General features: G+C 47.2%; 1 protein-coding gene across 8 annotated transcripts in view; it reads left to right on the top strand.

Annotated features, from left to right (window-relative positions):
* The window catches only part of LOC138521799 (E3 ubiquitin-protein ligase TRIM39-like), a 240,732-nt gene that overhangs the window by 102,352 nt on the left and 116,434 nt on the right, over nt 1-21,946 (top strand). For 5 of the 8 annotated variants that reach the window (XR_011283122.1, XM_069634901.1, XM_069634902.1 and 2 more), the window contains exon 4: nt 8,513-8,535. The exons of the other annotated variants lie outside the window; for them this stretch is intronic. Coding sequence is in view for 4 of the 5 variants with exons in the window: in XM_069634901.1 (XP_069491002.1) it covers nt 8,513-8,535 (23 nt within the window). In the remaining variant the exon portion in view is untranslated. The remainder of the gene's footprint in view (nt 1-8,512; nt 8,536-21,946) is intronic. 8 annotated transcript variants of the gene reach the window in all.

Here is a 21,946-nt window from a genome sequence, read left to right as displayed (position 1 = left end):
ACCCCAAGACTGCAGCATGCATAAACGATGCTTGTACTACAAGATGTGCGTCCCATAGTTCATAGACCATCTCGAAGACGCTACCCCCTACATCATTCCATTGCACAGGACACATAGCGGGGCCAGGAATGGGGTAAATGCATCCATGGACATGTGCGTATGGGCATAAATGACCTGCTGCCATGTAAGACTAGTTCAGTTCTCCACCATGACAGTCCAAACACTTACCTTCATTGCCTACACATGCAGGTGATGGTGGCTGGCCCTTGACACCGTGGCTCAGGTCAGAAATCCACAGAACAGGCCCGAGGAGGCCTACAATACTGCCCATACCCGTGCACGTGTGGTTATGAAGCAGGCACTTGGCTTGTAGAAGGCACAAATGAGTTGCGTAAACTGGTCGGGTGGGGCACCCATCTACTGCAATGTGAAGGTGTCCAAGACACCCATGTCATGTGTAATGCTGCACAAAATGTGCATCCCTTGGAACGTGGCCCTGTCCCCTGACAATGGACTGCTAACACCAGATGATGATGAAGTGTAGGAGGAGGAGGAAGGGGCAGGACAGCATCATGGTTCCGGTGCACAGGAGGGACATGTCTTGTGGCAAACAATGATTGGACATTAAAACCGAAGCACAAGTTAGCAGAGGGTGGCATGACATGGGGACATAGGGCACGGTGTGCGGGGATACTTGTACACCATGCACTGTCAGATATCATAATACACATGCTCAATGATGAATGTCCACACAGGTTTAACTTTGCAACACAAACAGTGTATTGAAATTTAAAGTGCATAAGTGTAAAACATACCCTCCATCACCCCACCCCCCTCCCCCCCAACTCCCCAACACACCCTCACCCCCCTACCCCCCTCACCCCCAACTCCCCAACACACCCTCACCCCCCTCAGACTCCCCCCCAACTCCCCAACAGTAGTCCCATGGTGTCCATCAAGGCCACATGTGGCAGCTATGCTAACTACTCCGTGCTCCCGGGGACCGGGGGTGGCATGTCCCGGCAGCGCTGTGAACGTAGTGAACGTCGCAGTGGGCTTGCCGGGGTTGAGCGACTGGTTGAGGGGGTGTCCTCTTGCTGAGCCGGCTGAGTAGGACGCGCAGCCTCAAGGGCATCAGCAATGCGTCCGAGGACTTAGCAAAGGCGGTTTGTACTGTCCGTCACCACCTGACGCATTGCCCTTAGTTCCTCAAGCCACTCCACCCTGCCCTGGTGATTGTCTTGCATCACCTCAGTGATGAGGGCAGCGAGCTGTGCTGCACGCTGTGCATCAGTTGACGGGGTGCCATCCCTGTAGGGGATTGGGCTTATATGCCCTGACAGGGCTTCGACTGGGGGACTGGGCACAGGATTGGCGTCTTCCTGTGCTTCTCCACGTGCACATCGGCCAGGTGTGTCAGGCTCCACTGAGTCACTGAACGACACCTGTGGGTAATTGCTGGGCTCTGGGGTGTGGACGGTGGGGTATGAGTCCTCCTCTGACGCTCCACAGATGGACAAGGGGCTGTCCACGGTTTCCAGGGGGGCCGTGGCTGCCACCTCCCCAGTGATGCTGGACTCCTCCGACCTTGGGGTGGGCAATGTACCTGGCGCCGATGCAGGGAGGGATGGGGGTGGTGCACCCTCCATGGGCCTTGAAGGAGCCGGTGTGGGTGTGTCCTTCCTGGCTGGTATGCGGCGGACCGTGTGTCCTTCCTGGCTGGTATGCGGCGGACCCTGCCTTTGCCCCTGGAGGTGGTGGGACAGCTGGTCTCGGCCTCCTCGCTGTCCTGCTCAGTGCCTGTGGGGGTAGAAGAGAGGGACGGCATGAGTGATTATTTGAGACGCAAATTACGATAATGGCTACATTCACATATTCAGTCATTTGGGGTTTATGGCCTTTTGGGTATGCAACAGCACTACTTTCTATTCATGTGTGTGATATGTACGCAGGTGTCGGAGTCACTCATCCTGGGCTGGTACTGTGCAGTCTGACTTGCACGCTGGCCACCCAGCTGCACAGCGTGCATCATGGTATGTGCCAGTTTGTGCACTATGTGTGATGTGTGTTATGACCTTGCACTTGGGCCTTGCTTGGGTGGCAGTTGGTTCGGCATGATTTGGATGGGGGGGGAGGGCACAGTGACAAGGTGCCTTGGCCAGCCCTTGGGAGTGTTTATCATGTAATTGGCATTGGCAGTGTTGACTTTGGACACTCACCTCCATCAGCGGATGACGGTGCCCCACACTCCATGTTGCCGACGCCCTCTATGGATTCCGTTCCGATCAGTCCAGCACATGTCTCCTCCCATGGCATCATTTTCATTGGGGAACTTGGGCCCCCTCCGGTCTGCTGTGCCTGACTGCGATTGGTAGAGAGGATGCTCCGCACCCTCAACCGCAGGTCATCCCACCGCTTGCGGCAGTCCCTGGGGCTGCGGGGGGTGGTGCCGAATGCGCTCACCCTCTGGGCCACTAGTGCCCAGATGTTCTTTTTCCGGAGCAGCGGCTCTCTACGCATGTCCCCGCTGAACACGATGTCAGCGTGCTCCTCAAGGGTGTCTACCAAGGCCTGCAACAATTCATCCGGGCTGAATCGCTGCTTGAGGAGCCGGTCTGCTGTCTTCTTTGGGGCTTTTGGCATTCCTGCAGGGAGTGATGGCCTTTTCCAGGGTTCAAAATGCTCCCAAGGGTGCTGCCTGATGAGGATGGCAATGGATTGTGTTTTTAAAGATGGCCGCCGCGCTCCTTCCCGTTCCTGTGCGATGACGATATTTCCGGTTCCGTTATTTAACGGTGGCTGTAATTTACGGCCACCGTTATTTGCGGACACCGCTGTTTCCACTTTGTTCTATGGCGGTATTGTTAGGTACGGCGCGCATCATGCTGGTAAGGGGTTTTTCGGGCCCTTTTGCAGCATGCCGCTAGGTGCTTTACCGGCATGGCGCAAAGCTCATGCCCACGAAGTCGTAATGGGCCGCAATTAGCGGTCAGTGACCAGATCGGACACGTTCTTTACTCCATGCCGGTAAAGCCCGGTACTTACCTCCAACCTCGGAATGACCCCTGTCTTCATGGACTACATGCATGATGGTAGCAACAGTACTGCTAGAACTGTCAGTGAGAGCAGCCGCACCACCTTCTGCTCTATCATCTTAAGTTATGGCATTGAGTTGATGCTCATGCTAATCCATGATCCTTTGGATAATTTCAACCTTGGTACCTTGGGCTGATAAGCCTCTTTCGGTACACAACACTCTGTGGGCCTCATTACACGGTAGGCGTTAAGGGTTTACCGGTACCGGTATTTTTACGAGACCCCTTTGCGGGTTGGGGAATTTAACGCCTGCTTTTTGCAACCCGCAAAGGGACCAGGGTGCGGTACCGTAATTAGCGCCTTCCCCATTCCCATAGAGCCCTATGGGGCAAAAATGGGAATGGGGAAGGGGGAATTACCGCCCCACCAACCTTGGAATAGGGCGGTAATTCCCCTTTTCACCAAGGCGGTGCCGGTATCCGTGTAATGAGGCCCTGTGTCTCTGTTTGGAAGGATTCAAAGTTATGTTAGTTATTGCTTCCATGTTCTAAGATAGGTCGTTAGCTTTGCAGTTAAGTTTTTACGAAGGTCACTATGTGTCCTGGCTAAGTGTAACTCGGGTGCCTTCACCAGTGCGCAACACTGGGTACCTTCGATCCTATCCCACCGCTGCACACCAATTTGTTAAGATGGACTTCTGAACTCTGACCTGATGGGCAGAGGTTCAGAAGGCCAGCCAAGTTTCTTGGATCAGGGTAACCTTCTGGACAAGCCAGACCAATCAAGGTGGCATTGGCGGCGGTCAAGACTAGGGGCCTCATTACACGGTATGCGGTAAGGGTTTACCGGTAAGGGCACCGGTACTGGTAAACCCTTACCGCCTTACTACGAGGTCCCTTTGCGGGACCCAACCTTAACGGCAGGTCTAGACCAGCCTTTAAAGTAGGGACCTGTAAAGGGACCTTGGTGATAATTACGGTACCGTAATTTGCGGTACTGTAATTACCGCCTTCCCCATTCCCATTGAGCCCTATGGGGCAAAAATGGGAGTTGGGAAGGGCCATGGAGAAAGGGGAAATTACCGCCTTCCCAACCTTGGAATAGGGTGGTAATTCCCCTTTTCTCCATGGTGGTACCGGTTTGGTATCAGCGGCAACCATGGTGCTAATAGCACCATGGTTTACTGCATAACGTGTAATGAGGCCCTAGGTCTCAGGAGGGGTGAGAGTGAGCGAAGGCCCACAATGAGCACACACAGTAAACGACACCACAAATAACGCTCAGTCAGGTATATATATCAACAATACATATACATTTATCAAAGGCCTTTTAAATCAAGCACAAGATGAGATCTCTGTAGTATTAACAATTCTAAAACAACCATTTACTAGTGAACATGTATACATTAACTGTTGTCCTAAAGCAATGTTAAGCAAGTATGGATCCGCAACCTGTAACAGAAGAGGGTCAGACAGTGCAAATATACTTTAGGCAATTCTTCAGTAACCATAACCCTAACTAGTAGGCAGTCCAATCCCTACGTAGTGTGGAGCCTTGTGCTCAAAAGTACAACACTGGTCTTCTTCAAGTGGCTGTAGTGTCTCAGGTGGGAGGGGGGTGAGGCGATGAAGAATCGAGTTCCACTATTCGAGGAGGGTCCCCACAAGAGGGCAAAGAGGTTTCCAAGAATCGGGAATAGGGTGGTAGCTCAGCTTACCTTAACTTAGGTCGGTGGCCCTTGGGGGACATTCGTGCGTAAAAGCCTATGGATGCGCCTGGGGGCCACTGGTAAGGGTTGCAAGTACTCACCGACTCACGACACAGTCCGGACCAAACTTCGCCAGTCTAGTCCAGTTTGCTCGCAAGTTCGAGTCCAGCAGTTGCGCCTCTCTCCAGCTTTCAGGGGATGCATTCTGGGACTTCAGTCTGTGGTGGCACAGTGGCCTTTTCTCCACTTCTGGGCAAGGGATCGGGACAGTTGCACTGCAGTTCGTCTTGAGCACAGGAGGGCACAGCAGGAGGGCACCCACGAAGCTCGTTACCACTGCGAGGCGACACAGTACTACGTAGGGTCAGGTTCAGGCAGACTCTCCTAGTTCCTGGCCTAGAAATGCTAGGTGTACGAATGTTGGCGGGAGAGTGCCTTCAACCAAGAGCTTATGTATCCCAAAGTCTCAAGTTAAGACTCGAGACAACAGCGATTCCAGAGCAAAGGTCCCGCACAAGCTGGTCAGTTCTCTGTGCGGTCCGGGAACACTTCCGAAGGGGCTCGTTTGCAGGTTAAGCAGGAGGTGCCGAGAGTAGTTGGTCCCACTACTCCAAAGGGTCAAAACGCCCATGCAGGGCTCTGACGGGACAACAGCAGGGTCAGGGTGCCAAACATTCCAGTGGGTCTCCAGCGGTTCCACAGATCTGTTTCTTCGGTTCAGGATACTTGGCTCCTTTACTAAGTTCGGTGAGAACTCAGAAGATCGACCTGAAATGGGTGTAGATTGCCTTCCCTTATCCAAAGTTTGTTTCGCGCCAAACCGAAGGGCATCCAATGGGAGATCTGCTCACATTCAACCATTCCATACGTGGCCCAATCATGGACCACGGTGGTCCCAGTAATCCCAGCACACCAGACATTCTGGCACCCAGGATGTGTATTGGAACTAGACGGGTCCAGCCCACATCCTGGGCGCACACACACAAGCCATGCAGGAGCCCGCAAAAGTCTTGGTTTGTGCGGGAGCCTGCATGACCAAATAAGGAATTTCCAGGATTGGCTCGACCTGGGCAAGGCTAAGGGACAAAATGGCCAAAGGACAGAACAAAGGATGGCCATTTTAGGCACTGGCCACCGTCCTGGACCAAACGTGGTAAACGCAGTTTGGACCATTGAAAAGAGACAAAATAGTTCCGTCCTGGACACACTTGTTCATTCAGCAAAAATCCTTTGAGGGTGTCTAGGGCCTTAAGAATAAAATAGAGACCCCAGCGCACTGTATGGGAAAGAACATTGTGCACTGATAAACAGTTACCAAGAAATGGCAACAAAGTGAAAGACTAAGGGAAACAAAGTCTCCCAGTACTGACAGTCTGAAGGGCATGTCAGTTTCCCCTTAATGAAATGGGCGAAATCCCAGCGGAGTACAGCAGAAGGCTGGGCTTCACTGGTAAAAGTCAGGCTAGGATGGTCAGACAAAAGCAAAAAGTTGGGGGGGTTCACAACTGGAGGGAAAATTACACATAAATGGACCACTTTCCTAACAGGCACAGGAAAGGGGGGGGGGATACCACATCTCACCATCGGTTGCCTCACCCCCACTTCCCAAAGAACCCCCATCCAGGTGATCCTCCCGCACTGGTCCACCCCCAGGGTCTGGATCCAAAGGCGATGGCCGTGCCCTGGCCACCTGAGAGAGAGATTCCTGGGGACTATTAAGTGAGACACCCTTTGGTTTCTCACAATCCCTATTACTAAGAGGAGTTTCCCTGCCTCAACTAAAATCCTAAGGATTCAGTCAGGATGTCCAAGAAAATAAATAGTCCACCGTCCTGTGTCAGCAAACCTATTTCTATCCCTTATACTAATAACTAAATCAAAAGGCTGCTCTACAGTCCGTGGTCCAGGATAACGACTCCTTTCTCCTGGACTGGCTATCACTGTTCCGGATGATGATTTGATCCAAATGTTCATTACCAGGGGGAATGACTCTCTTCCCCGGGTCTCTCTTGTTCTTGGTATTGGCAGTTCACAATGCCAGGGGGAAGTCTCCCTTCCCCTGGCCTTTCTCAGGCTGAATTGGCAGTTCACATTGCCAGGGTGAAAGTCTCCCTTCCCCTGGCCTTTCTCAGGCTACATTGTCAGTTTGCAATGCCAGGGGGAAAGTCTCCCTTCCCCTGGCCTTTCTCAGGCTACATTGTCAGTTCACAATGCCAGGGGGAAAGTCTCCCTTCCCCTGGCCTTTCTCAGGCTGAATTGGCAGTTCACAATGCCAGGGGGAAAGTTTCCCTTCCCCTGGCCTTTCTCATGCTGCATTGGCAGTTTACAATGCCTGGGGAAATCTCTCCCTTCACCTGGTGTTTCTGAGGCTAAATTGGCAGTTCACAATGCCAGGGGGAAAGTCTACCTTCCCTTGACCTTTCTTGGGCTGCATTGGCAGTTTACAATACCATGGGGAATCTCTCCCTTCCCCTCGCCTTTCGCAGATAAAAACAGATCGATTTGGCTTCCGTACCCTTGTTTTCTTATTTTTGGCAGACCTAGTTCACTTGCCTGCCAGGTACTGCCACGAAGAAGATAGTTAGGGAGTCTCTCCCTCTCAAGTTGCATGACCCTACTTCCTCTTTTTGTTATTCTTCTAGATAGACTTGGTTCACTCTCCTGCCAAGTAATATCATAAGGGCAGTTGTTCCAACTATTCTTCTTAACTTTGCCTGGGTCCCAGACCCGGGGTTCAGGGTTTCTTTCTCCCCTTTTCTCTCTCCCAACAGCCCAAGTACCTTCTGGGTCTCTGCCGGTTCTCCTCCGTCAGTTGCGTGCTCCTCTGATGACCTTTTTGGCTTCCTTCACTGTTGTGCTGCGTCAGCTCTGCAGCGTTTCCCGCTAGGAGGCCTGCAAGTCTTTCCCCGACAGCGCAATCCGGTTACTACTTCTTCCCGGATTTCCGCTCTTCCAGCACTTCTGTCGGACCAGGCACAGCAGACCGGATAGGGACACCTCGGCTCCCTCGCTCGTGTCCCGATCAGTGGCTTCCTCCTCTCTCCACGCGGGACGTCCTTCATGCTGGTGGATCCTCCTGGGAGGGTCCGACAACAAAGTAAGTCTGTTCTTGCTTTTTATTTCCCATTGGTACGAACGACTGGACCGCTCACCTAAGTCACATGGAGCGTTCTTCATGGCTCCACACATCTTCCTTGTCCCAGTACTTGTCCGGTATACCTCTTTTGGGGAGTTCACACTCTTCTTCGTCCCAGTAGTTCCTAAAGTTCTAGTTTCACAAAAGTACAAAGGAACACTAGGCAAGGTGATCGTGTATGGAGGTGTGTAGAGTAGGGAGGGAGGTTGTAAGCAAAGGGGAGGTAGGACTGGTATATAGGATTCTCCCATGGGTCCTTCCTGTATCCCAGAGGGGAAATCCCTTCCCATGAGATCCTGAGTACTACCCCCAGGGGGACTATCGGGTAGCGCCCTCACCTCCCTGGCCTCATAAGAAGAGTCTCCCTCCTCAGGTAGAAGGGACGACATCACAAGATTCATCACAGTAGGCTGATATCCCTTGGTGAGGTCCTCAAGTGGTCGGGTGATTTTTGCCAAATCTCATGACTAACCTCCAGTAGTAGTTGCAGAATCCCAGGACACTCTGCAACTTCTCCATGGTCTGAGGTTGTTGTCAATCACAACTCTGCATCTCTGAAAAATGGAAATCAACGTTTAGAATATTGTGATATGTCCATTTAAATTGTCCTCTTTCTCTCTTTCTCTCTCTAGGACGTGAAGAGCGTCTTGGGCAGGTACGTCTCCTCTTGCATTGATGAACCCTCATTGTGGACTCCCTTTTATCCTGATGGATGTCCTCTGTTCCTCACATTTATTACACCCTACAGACCCCGGCTCCATCTTAATTGAAGGAAGAGTCCTGTCTCTAAGCTCACCGTGCAGGTCCCTACCTTCAGTCTAACTCTGCATACCCCTTATAGACCCTGTACTATCACTCCTTGCAAGCCTCTCACTCCTCTCTCTAAGCTCACAGGGCAGGACCCTTCCTTCAATCTAACCCTATATACCCCATATGGACCCTGTACTATTACCCATTGCAAGTCTCTCACTCCGCTCTAGGCTCACAGTGCAGGGGCCCATCCTTCACTTTAACCCTATATACCCCATATAGACTGTACTATTACCACTTGCAAGCCTCTCCCTCCTCTCTCTAAGCTCACACAGCAGGCCCTTCCTTTTGCATAGCCCTGTATACCCCATATAGGCTCTGTGGTATTACCACTTGCAAGCCTCACACCTCTCTAAGCTCACTGTGCAGGGCCCTTCTTTCTGTATAACCCTATAGACCCCATACATACTCTGTACTATTACCACTTGCAAGCCCCTCACTCCTCTCTGGAAGTTCACAGTGCAGGGCCCTTCCTTCTGTGTAACCCTATATAGAGACAAAATTTTACTCTTACCCCTGGGATGTCTCCCACTCCTCTATCTGAGCTCAGCAAAGAGGCACTTTCTCTCGCCCTAAACTCATACGTTTTGCCCTTCCTCTTACCCCTCTCTCTTAGCTGCTCTCAGGCCCATGCATAACATGGAAGTTCTTTCATTCTTCTCATGTACCTTTTATAAGCACCAGCAGTGGCCGCCTCAGCCAATCAGAATGCTCGAAATGTGGGCTGTAGTTTGTGGTACTAGTCCGCATTCGGAGCAGTCAAAGAGTTGCTCACGTTTGGTCATCACTAGCTCCCATTGTTTTGAAAAACATCACAATCACATATAGTCTGCATGCTCACTTTAGTTCTCTCTTTCACCGCTCTTGGCTGCCATGAACATAGGTGGCCTTTTTTCTTTTGAAAGATACCTCTTTCTGTTTTAATGGCAGTTGTAAGGAACTCATGGTGTCAACAGTAAAGACAGACACGTGATCACAGTTCAAGGGTGTTTATCAAACTGTAAAATGGGGTTGGAAAAACGCATAATCTAGACCTAAATTTAAGATGGGAGCAAGCTACGACCTTCAAATCAAAATAAGGCAGTCCTAGTGACTTCTTGTCAAATAAAAGGGACTATGCAAAAAAAACAACTATTGCCAATCCTTACAGCTAAATACAACAACAACAAAGTGGGGGATAGTGTGCCACAAGAAAAGAAAGAAGTGTTCACAAATGATGTCAGGATGGGCGTTGCCGGGGTCTCCCTTCCCAACGTTTTAAGCACGGGACTCCTAAGCACAGCACACACTCGAGTTTCCCAGCACGAGACAACAGTTCTGTTCTCAGGTATCAGGATCCTCAGTGGCTAAGTCTCTCTTATATAAAAAGTTGCTTGCCCCAGAGGATCGGATTGGTTAAAAATAACAAATAACCTTGGGTCTCCCTCTTCCGGGCTCAGACCCCTCTTGAATGTCAGCTTCCCTCTGTCGTATTCACTATGGCTTGTGGTGTAGTTGGGTGATGGTTTTTCACCCCTGGATCCCCCTCTTCTGGGCTCAGAGCCCCTGCTTAGATTTAGGGTGATGCTTCTGCACCCCTGGGTCCCCCTCTTCCAGGCTCAGATCCCTCTTGAATGTCAGCTTCCCTCCGTCGGGTTTACTATGGCTTTCTTTGCATTCACAAGTCTTAATGTCTTTTTAAAAGACTCCACTGTGGACATCCCTCTGTCGGGTTCACTCTTATTACCACAAAGTTCATTGGGGCCTCATTCTCTGCCCATTTCTGTCGGCATCCCTCTGTCGGGTTCTCTCTTGCCAACACAATATTCCTTCTTCTTTTCACTATGCGGGATGGTGTCTCTTAGCTTTTCAATTGCGTGCCGGTCAAAGACTTTCAACTGTACAGAGGATTTTGCAACACCTCTGTATGACCACTTTGACCTTTCCCTTTTGGCTTTCCCAAAGCCTTCTGGTATCGGTAGCTTCAACAAGGGGGAAATTAACCAGGGTCTCTCGAGGTAGCATCCACATGGTGCTGGCCCCTCTGCAGCTGGTCTTACCCGTAGGAGTTAACAGTTTTTTGATTTAACCCCAATTTGCCAGTCGTAGCTTTCGTTTAGCACAGTTCGGTTTCTTATCGGTTTTCCTTTCGACTCACCGGCTGTGATGAACCGCTTGGCTTTTCGTGCCTCTGGAGTCAAGGACGGTACCACTGAAGCGGGCGTATCTCTCTGGCCTGGTTATCAGTGTAGGAGGACTCTGTGTACCGTTGACATTTGCTGCAACACACATTAGCTATTGTTTGCGATCTTATGATTCCTTTCAGGGAGACTTTGCAGGTCTGGGTCGGAAAGGGCAAGGTTGCTTTTCTCCTTGTCGCCCTTTCGGTTCTTGCCGTCTTTCTCCTCCTCTTGAATTGCCGTACTGGGATAGCTGTCTTGTCGTGCGGTCTGCCTTGCTCGTATTGTGCTCTCCTGTTCCACCTTTTATCCCCGTTAGGGAAGGGAAAGGGCCGTCAGGTCTGTGCGATTCTGGTCAATTGTGACCCGTGTGTTGGGACATGTCAGTTAAACGGGACTGATGTTAGTCTGTTGTCTTTCGTAGTATGCGAAAATGTTTGTGTCAAAAGGGGGGTATTGTTTATGAGTATCCTACGTGGTAGGATGGGGAAAAGGTGTTGAAAGAAGGGGGAATACTGCGTCTCACCTGTCGGTGTCCCACTACCACTCCCCGAGGATGGACCTCCCCCATCCAGGTGATACTCCCTCACTGGTCCCCCCCCTGAATTGGATCCAATAGCGATGGCCACCTGGATGACAGATACCAGAGGACTAGTCAGGGAGACACCTTCAGGTTTCTCACAATGTCCATTCCATTCTAGTGGAGAACCAACATACCACTGAAATCAAAGACACTGCTGTCAGTACAACTGATGTTGACAGCGCTTTCTTTGGGCCAGAGGTTCTACCAAATAGTCCTCTGCAGGCCACTAAATTATTTAGTTTCCCCTTAAAACTTTCCCCATTTTTAACATTTCCCTCCAGATAGTTAATTGGATGTTAACTCTTCCTGTTGGTGTCCAGGAAAATGTCCCAGGAAAGGTTTTGGGAATGACTTCGAAGAGAGAGGCATCTCTAAAGGCACCACTCTCATCCCACGAGTTGTAACGTTCAATTCTACACCTATGGGTTCTATGTTTTTACTGAGCATTTTTCATTGCTGATTTTATTTTCACAATTTGTTTGTATTGTAAATTATGGGGGAGACCCCCCACACTCTTGCTCCCCAACCCTCCACCCTCTCTCCTACTGACCCCCAAGTCACATTGCCTTATCCAAACACACTCCCTGCATTTTGCAGTAAAACAAATTTGTGACAATCAGCAATATAAAATACCACAATTAAAAATATAGTGTAACAAGACTGTGTACCCTCCTGTCAAGGGTCAACTTACGAAACGTTGGCCAGGTCCAAAAGATGAAGAACTAGTTTCTCTTCTATGTCTTTAGTGGTTAAGCCTTGTATTCCACCTGCTCCTGTGGGAGAGGCTGAGAACCGAAGTCCTTCTGGACCTTTGGAAACTTCTACTAAGGGTTCTGCAGAAAAGAAAAACTATTAGAGGTTCAGAAGGACCATGTCTTCTGAGGGGCTTTGGGGACAGACCCCCTCTCCCAATAGAAAGACAATTCCTAAGGGTAACTGTTGGACCTATATTTAGCAAAGATTGGCCCTTAAAGATTACCTTTACTGGGAGTTTAACCAACTACTAACCAAGTGACTTACCCCATAAGGGATCAGTTCCCTGTGGTTATAGTCTGGGGAGAGCGCATGTTCCTATTTTTGGGGATGTTAGGGCCACAATAATGGGCCCATCAACGTTTTGTTTTTTTCCCCTTCACTTTTTGGATAGTTTACTTCTTTTTGGAGGGCAGAGGGTCTTCTCCGATGTCCCTTTGCCATTATGACCCTTTTACCGTATTTTAGGTATATGGTATTGGGTCACCCTTAAGGTGATCAGCCCTAGGGATACCTCTCAGACACCCCATGTTTGCTGTAGGGTGATTCTGTCACCCTTCAAGGGTTGAGGGAGTAGGTTGGGTGCAGTTGAACTTTACTTCTTTTTTCAACAAGGGTACATTTTCTAAAAATCTGCTCTTAGCCATTTTGTAATTTAGGGCTCTTTTTGTGCGGGGCAACCATGAGGTGGCTTTAAAATGTCTATTCCGACCATGTGCGCTCTTTTTGAGACCACAATGGCAGCCTCCATATTGGTTTAAACTCGTTTTGGCCAGTCTAAGTCCCTGAGCTCTCCTCCCAGTTCCTGTTGTGGTGGTTTTGGTTAAGTGTCAGTCCTACTTACTAACCATCTCTAGTGATTGGCCCTGTCCTGTCCCTGTTTCTCCCTTAGTTTCCATTTCTGTTGGAGGAAACCGGTATGCTGACTTCCTTACTGAGATTTTACCTCCGATTCCTGTTGCTTTTGCCACTTTAAAGCCTCTACTTGGCCATACTGGCCATATCCTGGTTTGGTTTTTTTGGCTCTGGAGTTCAAGCTTCTGGATGTCTCCACTGTCTCACCTATCCTGGGTCGACCCCTCCACACTGGAACCGTTGTTTGTACCATTTGCCACTATCACCAGTCGTTTAATGCTAGAATCTACACTTGGCTGTGTGTTACTGCTGCGTTCCAGAAATGGCTTGATGCCCAACCAGATCTTAAGCTTAGGACGCCTGAGGGTACCTCCACCCATTATCCCTTCCCTGCGATCGTTTGCTGCAGGGCTGCCTTCATCTTTTGTCCATCGAGCCTCCAGGAGCCTTCTTTACAGGTTCCTTCACTTTCCTTGCCGAAATCTCCAATGCAGGCTTGAAGGTCGACACCGTGGGAAGGGCCTTTGTTGCTGTCCTGGGTTTCCCTGGTTTTTGGCTGTGTGAAGGTGCAAATACCTGGGTGCCCGATCCTGTAAACCACACCTGGAAATGAAACCCTGTACTTATCACAGTAATGCAAGCACTAACCTGCATGAGGTCACAGCAACAGCCAGAGTGAGAGGAAATAGCCCAAGGAATATCCAAACACCTGGCAGTGACAGGGTTTCTTTTGCTGAAAGGGATAAACCTAAGGGAAACCCTCAGTGGAGGAAAAACCTTGATGTGATCCGGTGGCGAGGATCAGCAGGATCACCTCCAGAATCACAGGAACGATGGTCAGGAGGGATGGTAAGTAACTCCAGGAACCAAGTAGTGAATTGGAAGCAGCACAAGAGAAAAAGAGCAGAGAAGGCAGAAGGACGAGGAAAGGAGAACAGCAGCCAGGAACAGGGAAACCGGGCAGGGAGGAAGAACAAAGGAGAGTCGGTGCTTAGGAAAAAAGCGAAGTGCGGCACACGCCGTGGCTCCCGATTAAATGCAGTGTCCGACACCAGTCTGAGTACCGAGTGGACAGGTGTAAAGGGCGCCAGCTTGGAAATGGCTAGAATGTTGCATTGAGTGGAACATAATGGGACGAACGCAGCGCCATCTTGAAGAAGAAGCACTGTTACATGGAGGCATCTTTCTCCATTTTTCCCAAAGGGATCACAAGGAGACCTTATTCCTGACCATATGCCCCCCTCATGGGGGAAGACGTCCCGGTTTCCATGGGTGTCTCCTGTGAAAACGCTTCAGAATAATACGGTCATGAACTGCAGATGCCGGTTCCCAAGTACGGTCTGAAGGTCTGTACCCCTTCATATCAACCAGGTATTGTATTGTTTTGTATTGTATTGTAGTAGTCATATATATAGCGCCTTTTCCCATTTGTATGGCCTCAAGGCGCTTTGTGGTAGGAACGCTCTCGGAGTCCCTAGTCCGTGTATGGCAAGGTTTTTAAGAGGAGACTAAGATGTGTGTCTGCATTTGGCCGAGATTAGGATTTAGGAGGGCTGGCAAGGCTCCAGTGAGCAGCCCAGGAGGTCAGGCACTTGGGCGGGTTCTAAAGATGGTCACGACAGAGTGCTAGTGCAGGAGACTCTATGTGTACTCAGCTAGACTGAATTTGTCGTAGGTTGTCGCTGCATTCTAATGGCAGAAGTGTTGAGGCAAGTCTGGTCTTTCACTGCGAGATTATGTGACAAGCTAGACTGAATTTCTCCTAGTCGTAGCTGCATTCTAGAGTGCATGGTTGGAAAGCTGTGCCTGTGGCAGGGTTCCACCAAAGTAGTGTGTTCCTACATACCGTAATCTCGGATGGAGCTTATCTTCATTGTCACTGTGTCAGATTAGCTTGCACTGTGGGCAGGCTTGCTCTATGTCTGCGGGCAACAGACTAGTGGTTTTAGAGCATCTTCTAGGTGGGCAGACATGTAAAGGTATTGCAAAAGTCCACGAAAATATCACAAATGCCAGACGCTTCATACTCGTGTCCAGCTGCAGTATCCACTGGGGGAGGTGGACCTTGACCAGCTCTCTGAAAACAGTCAGGTATGTGAGGCTTTAATTGAGACACACGGAAGACCGGAAGTATCCTGACCATGAATTGGGCAACTGAAGCTAATAGGGCACAGGCCCACCAGGATGCAAAACCTTAAAAGGACCAAAGTAATGAGGTGAAAGTTTGGATGCGACCAGACGTTTAGGCAAAAAGCATGAAGATAACCAAACTAAATCTCAGACTTGAAAGATAGGTTCTTTGGTGCTTCTTTTGTCTGCGTTTCTCTTAGTCTGTGCACAGGATTCTTCAAGAGCTGCCAGAGCAGCCATATGACCTGCTTGAATGTCGTCAATGAGAGATTCCACCGATGGAACCTTGCTAGCTGTGGGAATCACTGAAGGCGCCCAAGACGGATGAAACCCGTAAGAACAATAAAATGGACTGACTCCAGTGGCAGTGTGAATAGAGTTATTGTATGCAAATTCTGCAAACGGAAGGTCACTCCGAACGTCTTGTAAAGTTGAAACAAAGCAGCGCAAGTACTGCTCTAAAGACTGATTTAGTCTTTCAGTCTGCCCATTTGACTGAGGATGAAAACCGGAAGATAAAGCACGCTGAATGCCTAAAGATGCACACACTTGGGTCCAAAAGGCTGAAGTATATTGCGGACCACTGTCTGAAATGATAGTAGATGGTAACCCATGTAAACGAAAAATGGTTTGAAAGAAATACATAGCCATTTGCAATGCGGACGGTACGTGAGGCATAGCCAAGAAATGTGCCATCTTTGTCATGGAGGCTATGGTAACTATATTAGTGGTCTGTTTGGAAGACAGAGGTAAATCCACAATAACATCAGTGGATATATATTGCCACGGTCTTGTTGGTAAAGATGGCTGAACCAGTTGTTCAAACGGGGGGCTACGTGGAATTTTCGTTTGCAGACAGATGGCACAGGCTGCAACATAAACTTGAACATCCTTTTGCAAGGTAGGCCACCAGAAATTTCAGGTGATCAAGTGTATAGTGGCACGCACACCACGATGTCCTGCAGATTTTGAATTGTGGCACATGTGTAATATTTCCAGTCTCAATTTGGGCATATGAATATATGATTGTTGTCTGAGAAAAAGAAGATCTGGATCGGACTCAGCTTCTTAGATGGTAGGTTGACTGATCTCACTGTTTTGCTCAACTTCTTGTAAAATATGTGTTACAAAAAAAAAAAGAAAGGATGCTTTGGTAAATAATTTCTCGGAATACAAGGTGTTACAAGGTGTTACAAGTATCCTTTTTAGGCCAAGAAAGGGCATCAGCCATCAAAACGGCACCAATAGCAACATTGGAAGCGTCAGTTTCTAGGATGAAAGGCTGATTTATGTCCGGTAGTTTTAGAATAGGGGCAGTAGTAAAAGCCTCCTTTAAGGTGTGAAAGGCCTCTTGAGTTAGCTCATTCCACTTAAACGTCTTTCCTTTCTTGCGTAAATTAGTTAAGGGTTGGACCTTTAGTGAAAAATTAGGAATAGATTTTCTATAAAAATTCAAAAACCCTACAAATCTTTGTATGTCCTTTACGGAGTTTGGTGTCTTCCATTATAGCACTACGTTGACTTTAAATATATCCATAGCTTTGCATTAGGCTGATAACACAAAGCCTAAATATGTTACACTGGACTGATGAAAAGAACACTTTTCTAATTTGGCGAACAAGTGGCTTTCTTTCAAACGTCTGAGGACTTCAGAAACATGTTGTTGATGGTCTTCCAAGAATTTTGAGAACACCAAGATGTCTAAATACACCTCAACTGAGTGTAACAAGAAATCAGTAAAACTATGGTCAATGAAACGTTGAAAGGAAGCGGGGTATTGGCTAGCCCAAAAGGCATTACTCGATATTCATAGTGGCCAAAGGGCGTATGGAAGGAGGTCTTTAATCGCCACTACAAATCCGCACCAGATGGTAAGCGTCCCGCAAATCCAATTTTGAAGACACTATTGCTCTTCTGATGGCTTCTAGAATGTTCGGGATCAAGGGTAGAGGATATTTATTTTGGCTGTTATCTTGTTGAGCCCGCGATAATCTATGCATGTTCGCAATTCTTCAGTATCATTCTTCGGACTGAAAAATAACAAGGCTTCAGCTGGTTATTTGGACTCAGATATTAATCTGTTATGCCAATTCGTTTGAAGGTACAGTTTCAAGACTTCTTTCTCTGGTTCAGATAAAGTATACAAATCCCCAAATGATACTTGATTATCCAGAAGATGATTGATAGAGCCATCATCTCGTCTATGCGGAGGAAGTACATGATAGGCAGGCCAATAGCACCAGGCCGTAGACATTCTGCCAGACAACATTCTGAACTTAAGAACAAGGCACCCGCTGTCCAATTAATAATGGGGTAATGCAAACGGAGCCAGAACTGATTCTTTCCAAGTGTGAAGAAATGCACATTGCTAGCTCTGCCGTCTGCTCTTTGATGGGTCCAGAAGATAAAGGAAATCCATCGACTCCCTCTACAGGATTCAACATAGATTTGAGTAAATGAGGGATGTCATTAAGTTCTGCCCACTAATCATCCATGAAATTCACTGCAGCCCCACAGTCAACTAAAGCAAGAATGTCTGCAAGGAACTTATCCCTGACCCAAGTGACACTTTAAGTACAACCATGAGGGTTTCTTGGTGATTCTCTGGAGAACCTTGATTCTCATCCCGAACCGTAGTTCCCTTTAGGATCGGAATGAGGCATTTCTGGAACGCTTTGGTAGAGCGTTAGGAAAGATTTCTTTTTGCAGCACCTTGCCTTCCATTTTTATGGACCCCCACATTTTTTGCTTTTATTTTTTAATCTGTCCTGCTCTTTTTGCATTGCAGTGAAGCCTTCAGCTCATTTGTCATGGGGAAACTGACATGTCCTTCCGGCTGTCAGTACTGGGAAACCTTGTTTCCCTTAGTCTTGTTACTTTGTTACCACTTTTGGCAACTTTTTATCGTTGAAAAATGCATCTTACAATGCAGTACAATGGGGTACACTTGTTTTGCCCTAGACTCACACTTGGTTACTCTAAGGGACAAGCTGGTGGCAGCAGTTACTTTTTGGCTATTTTTGCGTGTATTTTACTTTAGCCTTATCGCGTTTACCATTTTTGGCTACCAATTGTGGCTAGTATCCAAACATGGCCGTGCCACCTGGTTTTTCGTTTATCCCTTGGCCATCTTGTCACTAACCCTTCTTCCTGGCCTGTGAGGCCAGCAAAATCCTTATATGGACTACCAGTGCCCCAGAAAGTAGAGGCTTTTTTTTCATGGGCTACTGCAGGGCCATGTGTGTTTCCTGCCAGGAAGTGGGTTGGACTGTCTGGTCCCAATCCACAAACTGGTTTCAGTGTGTCTGAATGGTATTCATGAGTTGTACCACGAGTGGTCCTGATTGGACCACTGCTGGGGGCCAGATCTTTGATTGGCTAGTGAGAGTTTCGACTCTTACCTGGCTTTTTGGTGTCCTGCCATTTTTTCGAAACCTAAAGTTTCGAATGCAATATTTGAGGATACATTTTTCCTAATAGTAATTTTTTCGAATAGTAATTTTTGTGAATCTTTTTCGACTCTTATTTCTAAATTATGATTTCTGGTTAAAACAAATTCATGGAGGCTTATAGTTAAATTTGTATGTTTTTTTATTTTTTAAAAATGTTAACAATGTGTCTTACAAAAAACAATCTAATAACATTATATTTAATTTATAATTATATATATATATATATGCCTAGAATTGTTATTATTAGAAATCATAACACCCATTAGAATAATAGGTACTATCTGTAGAAGAACCATTATTCATTATTAGACTCACTGTTGGAATCATCCATTACTTTGCTATGGAATCATTCCATTATTGCTATTCCATTATTGCATTCTGTTTAGTTATCCACAGTACATTGTTGAAGTAGACACCATTACCCAATCAATATTAGACTGCCACCTTTGTATGCATTTGCAGATTTGCTTATAGATTGATATGTTTGCATATTTTGCTTGCCATTAGGAGAGAAACATGCTGCCACTTTGCACTTTGCCATTTGAAATAGAATGACACTTGCACTTGCACATATTTGAAGTGCCATGTAGTGTTTTAGAGACACAACATATACTCACCATGATTTGCTGTTCATCTATGTTTGCATTATATATAGCGCTTAGGCTGAGAGAGAAAATGCATTGCTTGCAACACACACACTGTCATATTTGGAAATGCACGTAGAGACATTTAGAGTACACATGTATGCTTTGTAGAGACACATTTAGAGATCTGATTGACACACATGTATGTATGTATGTTGAGTATGTATTTAGAATGAGTTTTGCATTATGTTAGTGCTTGCATTGCGAGAATTTGCGGTAAACGCTAGAGAGCATTAGGCTGGCATTTGGATCCATTCTGATAGAGCAGAAGTTGCCTGCACACACTGGGCTCAGTGCGGAGAATTGTTTCGTAAACATTGGCAGAGAGTACAGATAACATGGACCCTTGTCCTAGTAGAGACGGCCTAGGAAGCATATCAGCTTGGCTGGTGTGCTTCGCGGAGACAACCCAAGGGTGTGGGCTGCGCCAAGGGAGTGACGATGGAGAGATGGAGGAGTGCTTTTTGCATGAGAGGGACAGGGCCTAAGAGCATTTTGTAATGCAGAGTGAAGCCTACAGTGGAGAGAATGGAGAAACAGGGAATAGATGATGTATTTCGCAACATACTCGGAAGGCCAAGGCAGAGAGATATGAGGTCACGCTGACAGCACACGAAGTGACAGGACATACCGAGACCGGTAACACGTAAGGAGACAGGCAGGCATTTTGCTAAACGCTGAGGGAGAGACATTCTTAGACATTCTGTGCGTCATTGGAGACTATAACCAGGAGGGCTGGAGAGGAAGACTAGAGAGTTGTGGGAGACTAGAGAGTTGTGGGAGACTGAAGAGTTGTGAGTCTGCACGAGAGGAGTCTGCACGGGAGATCGAGAGTTGGCCAGAGAGATCGGGAGAGCCACACAGAGAGAGTTGGCTCGAGATGGTGCTTGGTGCAGCAAACTGATGGGCCTTGATGAGATCGAGAGCTTGGCAGTTGGCAGTCTTGAGGCCTGCCACTGGCTGATTGACAACAGAATGGGAAGTATGGGTTTGGCCTAGGCTTAAATTGATTGATAAGAACAGACATACACACACACACAGAGGTTTGGGTGAAGGGAAAACTAGACAGGGATTGTCTAGAGTGTGGATGGTGTGGATTTGCCCATGAAGGTGATGGATGATTGGCGCTTGCATTAGATTGCATTAGAACCACACATTAGACATTTGCAGCACAGGCTTACATAGTTACTGCATGGTAGCTTTGCACCAGAAGTATAAAAGGTGCAAATTAGACATAGCATTAGAACTGCCTGCATGGTCATGCATTATGATTAGCTGTGTGTATATAAATAATTGTATCCCATTGTTATAAATTGAATCGATTCTTTGTGTTTTCTTTGTGTCTTGTTATTTGTTATTGCCCACGGTAGTAATCTAGGAGTAAACCACAGTGCACATGGGGCCTGATACGAATGCAGTCAAAGGTGGGGTATAGTGATCCACACCCCCAATAGGAGGTTGTCAGATTGTCAAAGATTGTCTGAAGACCGGAGCGTGCTTGCCCAAGGGGGGGGGGGGCAACGCGACGGTTAGGGGTTTGGGTTTTTCAGACTGACAGGACGTTTACATATTCATGCGTGAACGCCATTTAGCTAGTTCCTTTCTTCGCGTCGGGCGCTTCTGCTGGAGCTCTCTCCATTTTTTTGGATCCTTTTTGTTTTTTCTACTTGGAGTGGATTTTTTTCTTTGGACTTTGCATTTTGCATCGTGGAATGGATCTTTTTTTCTACTACTGGATGGATTTCGTTTTTTTAATGATTCGTTTTTGCATCGTGGAATGGATCTTTTTTTCTACTACTGGACGGATTTTGTTTTTTTGATGGTTGGTTTTTGTCGCTGATTCTGTATTCCTGATTACTTGGATTGGTTCATCATGGACTTTTTTGGCGATTTTTTTCATGTGGATTCTGTACTCTGGATTGCTTGGATCAGGGAATTATGGTGACATTTGATTTTTATGGCGATTTCATGGTGTGGATTTTGGATTACGCTGAAACCTGGTGTTTCGGTGAGTTTTTACTTATGTTTTCAACATTTTAGGTTATATGATAGTGCTTGTAAATAGTTCATAGCATCCATTGTTTCAAACTTGTTTACGATACTCGCTATACGTTCTTCATAATCTCTGTATTTTTTTTTTTAATGTGTATTTTCCATTGAAATTGTTTGAGCTATTTTAATTTCTTGTGCTGATAGTTCCATTTTTAGGTGCTTTATAAAATGCCACAGATTTGGGTTGTTTATGTTAAAATGTTTATTTATTCTGCTGTGCCATCCTTCTTGAATGTTGTTGGTTCTTGCTCTGTTTTCTTTCACTGCTTGGTAGCAGTTCCATACTGTAATTGCATATTTGGCTTTTCTCCTTGTTCCATTTCGTGTTAGTTGCCCTATCCAGGTGCTTTTCACGTAGTCTAGTAAATCTGCAAATTGTTCTTCATTTATTTTAAAGTATTCTGTGTCAATTAGCGTTTCGTAATATGTTATTACTTGGTCTTCTTTAACAAATGCTAATGCAAATATTTGTTTAATGTTGTGCTGAAATTCGCTGTTCTCTATGTATTTTGATTGCAGTCCCAGTTTTTGTATTTTTCTCCAAATGGCCTGGCCAAAATGAAAAAAACATCCTTGAATATTTGTGTCGGGTATATTGTTTTAAAAGCTTTCATTTGTCCTTGCTCGA

Source organism: Ambystoma mexicanum, chromosome 13 (assembly GCF_040938575.1).
Source record: "Ambystoma mexicanum isolate Mex_15411 chromosome 13, UKY_AmexF1_1, whole genome shotgun sequence".
Classification (NCBI taxonomy): domain Eukaryota; kingdom Metazoa; phylum Chordata; class Amphibia; order Caudata; family Ambystomatidae; genus Ambystoma; species Ambystoma mexicanum.
The sequence above is the reverse complement of the archived record's forward strand: the minus strand, read 5'-3'. Positions and strand labels throughout refer to the sequence as shown.